This window comes from Phaseolus vulgaris, chromosome 4, assembly GCF_051622355.1.
Source record: "Phaseolus vulgaris cultivar YP4 chromosome 4, ASM5162235v1, whole genome shotgun sequence".
Taxonomy (NCBI): Eukaryota; Viridiplantae; Streptophyta; class Magnoliopsida; order Fabales; family Fabaceae; genus Phaseolus; species Phaseolus vulgaris.
The window spans coordinates 50,150,672-50,155,312 of NC_143501.1; the positions used below are offsets into that span (position 1 = coordinate 50,150,672).

General features: G+C 35.8%; 1 protein-coding gene across 1 annotated transcript; it reads right to left on the reverse strand.

The window, feature by feature from the left end:
• Window positions 1-2,419: 2,419 nt before the first annotated feature.
• LOC137838160 (AP-4 complex subunit sigma) lies at window positions 2,420-4,242 on the reverse strand. The gene is made up of 4 exons (XM_068647401.2): window positions 3,996-4,242; window positions 3,758-3,844; window positions 2,759-2,827; window positions 2,420-2,672 (listed from the first exon to the last, which is right to left on the reverse strand). Exons 1-4 carry the CDS (start codon window positions 4,134-4,136, stop codon window positions 2,538-2,540), a joined length of 432 nt encoding a protein of 143 aa, XP_068503502.1. The 5' UTR covers window positions 4,137-4,242; the 3' UTR covers window positions 2,420-2,537.
• Between the last annotated feature and the right edge of the window lie 399 nt (window positions 4,243-4,641).

Here is a 4,641-nt window from a genome sequence, read left to right on the forward strand (position 1 = left end):
TGAAATTTCGCCCCACTTTCTGAAATTTTATTCTGGGTCCGTATTGCGTTGAAAATATTCACACAAGTACCCTCATATGTTGTTTGCACCCAGGGAAGGAGGCACGTCCATAAACAAATCACAGAAAGAAGATACGGGGTAGAAAAGACAGGACGTTTCATTTTCGGAAAACCGGTTTTGTTCACTCTCGGTCTGGGACTAACTACGCCTTACTCCTTGGGTATTTTGGTCTGAAATTTTTACCAGACGTTCGTCACTGTGACTACTGAGTTTTGGCTGAGATTTGAGCCCCAAATTCGTCCTACAGGATTGGCAATAAATTTTTTATTCATCACTGCCATGACTGAAAGGAAGGTTCGTCTGTGTGTGAAACTGTTTCATTCTTTTCGTGGGTGAATACTCATCCGTTTGACCTGAAACTTGTCGCGTTTTGTCGAAAATTCAGTGGAGATTCTTACGTGGAATTTCAGGAAAAAACTATTTCGGGAGAATTTTTCAGAAATTTTGTGCAAACCAAGGCTATCCTCTACCAAAACTTGTGAAATTTCGCCCTACTTTCTGAAATTTTGTTCTGGGTCCGTATTGCGTTGAAAATATTCACACAAGTACCCTCATATGTTGTTTGCACCCAGGGAAGGAGGCACGTCCATAAACAAATCACAGAAAGAAGATACGGGGTAGAAAAGACAGGACGTTTCATTTTCGGAAAACCGGTTTTGTTCACTCTCGGTCTGGGACTAACTACGCCTTACTCCTTGGGTATTTTGGTCTGAAATTTTTACCAGACGTTCGTCACTGTGACTACTGAGTTTTGGCTGAGATTTGAGCCCCAAATTCGTCCTACAGGATTGGCAATAAATTTTTTATTCATCACTGCCATGACTGAAAGGAAGGTTCGTCTGTGTGTGAAACTGTTTCATTCTTTTCGTGGGTGAATACTCATCCGTTTGACCTTAAACTTGTCGCGTTTTGTCCCAAATTCAGTGGAGATTCTTACGTGGAATTTCAGGAAAAAACTATTTCGGGAGAATTTTTCAGAAATTTTGTGCAAAGCAAGGCTATCCTCTACCAAAACTTGTGAAATTTCGCCCTACTTTCTTAAATTTTGTTCTGGGTCAGTATTGTGCTGAAAATATCCACACAAGTACCTTCATATGTTGTTTGCACCCAGGGAAGGTGGCACGTCCATAAACAAATCACAGAAAGAAGATACGGGGTAGAAAAGCCAGGACGTTTCGTTTTCGGAAAACCGGTTTTGTTCACTCTCGGTCTCGGACTTACTACGCCTTACTCCTTGGGTATTTTGGTCTGAAATTTTTACCAGACGTTTGTCACTGTGTCTACTAAGTTTTGGCTGAGATTTGAGCCCCAGATTCGTCCCACAGGATTGTCAATAAATTTTTTTATTCATCACTGCCAGAGCTGAAAGGAAGGTTCGTCTGTGTGTGAAACTGTTTCATTCTTTTCGTGGGTGAATACTCATCCGTTTCACCTGAAATTTGTCAAGTTTTGTCCCAAATTCAATGGAGATTCTTACGTGGAATTTCCGGAAAAAACTATTTCGGGAGAATTTTTCTGAAATTTTGTGCAAACCGAAGCTATTCTCTACCAAAACTTGTGAAATTTCGCCTTACTTTCTGAAATTTTATTCTAGGTCCATATTGCGCTGAAAAAATTTACACAAGTACCTTCATATGTTGTTTGCACACAGGTAAGGAGGCACGTCCATAAAGAAATCACAGAAAGAGAATACGGGGTAGAAAAGCCAGGACGTTTCGTTTTCGAAAAACCGGTTTTGTTCACTCTCGATCTGAGACTTACTATGCCTTACTCCTTACGTGGAATTTCAGGAAAAAACTATTTCGAAAATTTTGTGCAAAATAAGATTATCAGTAAGTGTTTGGTATAATATATAAGATAATTAACTTTTTAATTAATAAAACTCACTATATTTAATTTATTTTTATTCATCTTTTTTATATTTCTCTTCAACTAAATACCTTTTTTCTTCTTTCTACTTTATTTTTGAGTCGTTTCCACACATTAATTTTATTTACATCTTCCTATTTCTCTCCTATCTACCAACCTAAACATAAAGTATTATCATGGACGATTATCATGGTTTTTGCATTTAGTGATTCGAGCTCGAGCATTTCATATTCAACCATAGGAATGTCCACTTGAAAGCCATGTTCATGCCTTTTACTCTAAAGTAAAATAGATTATATTCAGACTCTTCATCTGGTTAGAAAATTGATTGCGTATGCCACATAACTACACCTCAACTGGTCGATAAGGTCAAGGAGCAGTCCTGATTTGGAAATTATAATTTCCATTATTAGGGTATTTTTCTAATGCCAAGTGCCATTTGAAAAAACAAACAAGTTCATAATCATTCATACAAGGGGTGAGAGGAAAATAAGACAAAAAGTTACACACGAATTTTCATTCATACTGAAAATTGGAGATTATCTTGTCTATTGTACACAGAACGATATTCATACATCAAAAACTGGGCATCTTTCCTTTTCTCTCCTTCAAGATGTTTTATCCATCAGCTGAATCGGAGTCAGAATATTTGATTTGTTTGTCTCCACAACACAACCATTCATGACCATTTCCTCCAACATAAAATGCGCCTTTTCTAAGTGGAACATAATATCTAGCTCGCACTGCAAGTAAAAGTGAAGGAGAAATAAGCAAGGTTACTGGAATCTCCTTCAAAACAGGGAAGATCAGTTTGTAAAGCGAGACATACCACATTGCCAAAATGACGATCCATGGTTTCAACCAAGAGGTGTATAAATTCCAAAATAGCCAGCTCATTCTGCAACATTATCACCAGAAGGTCGAATAAGAAGTCATGAAGATTCTAAAAATCTCCCATTGTTTACACTAAAGTGACATGGATCCGGCTCTTCTAAATGCAAACAATTCACTTTAGAAGATAAATTAAGTAATTCCAGTCATGGATAAAAACGTCAACAGTCAATATTACATATACATGCATAAGAAACCAAGAGCATGTTTGAATGTCAACAATTAATTTTCTCATCAACAACTGTGATTACTTATTTTATCCTTGCTCACCTGAGAGGACTTAAAGCTAAATCACACGCACATATATATATGGGAAAATAAATATATAAGACAATCATTTTTTTATATACAACAAAATCACTTTAGAGAAGCTAAATCCAAGTCATTGATGAGAAAACTAATGATCAACCTTACAGTACATGCATAATCATCCAGCAAAAGAAAAACATTTACATGCATAATAAATCATAAATGTGTTGGTTAAATTTCTCATCAACGACAGTGAATACTACTTGTTTCACCCTTAACTCGCTTTAGAGGAACTAAATCTAAGTGATATTCACATAATTCTGTTAAAGCTGCATACCAGATCAATATGCTCTGGCTGATCACTGTCATGGAACACGAGCAAGTAAAATACAGAGGAAATATCATTCAACATGTCATGAAGAAATCACAAAAGTGAAATTGACGCCAACGCCAGATTCCATCAACACCTTAAAGCATTAAATATATCATTTATGTTCAATCAATTCGAGATTTCTTTACTGAAATATGTTACTCTAACATTACATTTTACAGCAAACTGAAATATTATCTCAATTTCACACAATTCATTTATTTTAAGAAGACGTTTAATTGCTTAGTTTTCACAGGAACTTCAAATTGCACTGTCTTCGGATGAAATAAGGCGTAGAGAAAGGGATTTATTCATTACCTCGTCATCGTCGACTCCGACGAGGAAGAACAAGGAGGCGTAGCGCCTGTACACTATTTTGTAGTTGCGATGCTCGACAAAGGAACACTGCATGATCAACGATGGCGAAAAGTGATTTACGAGTGAGAATTTGAAATCAGAGAGTTGAATCGCGCATAAGGCGAATGTGCAATTGAGAAGATGGATCTGAATGGTGGAATTGTGGATCTAAATGAAGATTGAAGTGAGAGGAAGGAACCTGTTGTTCGTTGCGAGCGAGGCATTTGCGAACGATTTCACCTTCGAGAGCTCGACGCTCTTCGAGAGTGAGGTATTCGTAGTACTGAGCAAGGCGCGTTTGGCCTTGCTTGTTCACCATCAACACGAATCGGATCCCCATTTTGATTCTGCCCTAATTCGATCCACCTCTTCCACTCTCAACAAACAACACCTTATTGTTTCTTCTAACACTTAATATTCACGTGTCTTTTTTTGTCAAGCTAGATGATATAATTATTACTTTACAATCTTATTATTTATATGTTTTCATAAAAAAATGACTTAGTTAATTATAAAAAATACTTAATTAAGTTTCAAGTATTTAATAAATTACAAAAATTAATTAAGTTCTTATTAAATAATTTTACTTTATTAATGCTTAAAATTTATATATTTTTTAACTAAGTCTAAACTCACCACAAACTTAAACACCACAAATTAAAAGAATAATAAAAATAAAATTTTGGAATTCTAATACTTTCAAATTAAAGATATCTCATTAGTTATAGTACATAAAAACCAAATCAAATTTGTTCCGACATTAAATCCAAGAGATAGTATATAAACTGTTCTAAATCTTGACTCTTAAGCGATATTGTCCGATTACCGCTTTAGAAATCGGTGCT

What these genes read in the sequence shown, in the direction of transcription:
- LOC137838160 (XM_068647401.2), bottom strand. Translation starts at nt 4,136, where the DNA reads ATGGGGATCCGATTCGTGTTGATGGTGAACAAGCAAGGCCAAACGCGC. An exon ending in TCGCTCGCAACGAACAACAG is followed by an intron (nt 3,845 to 3,995) that starts GTTCCTTCCTCT and finishes TTGATCATGCAG; the next exon opens with TGTTCCTTTGTCGAGCATCG. An exon ending in TCGGAGTCGACGATGACGAG is followed by an intron (nt 2,828 to 3,757) that starts GTAATGAATAAA and finishes ATAATGTTGCAG; the next exon opens with AATGAGCTGGCTATTTTGGA.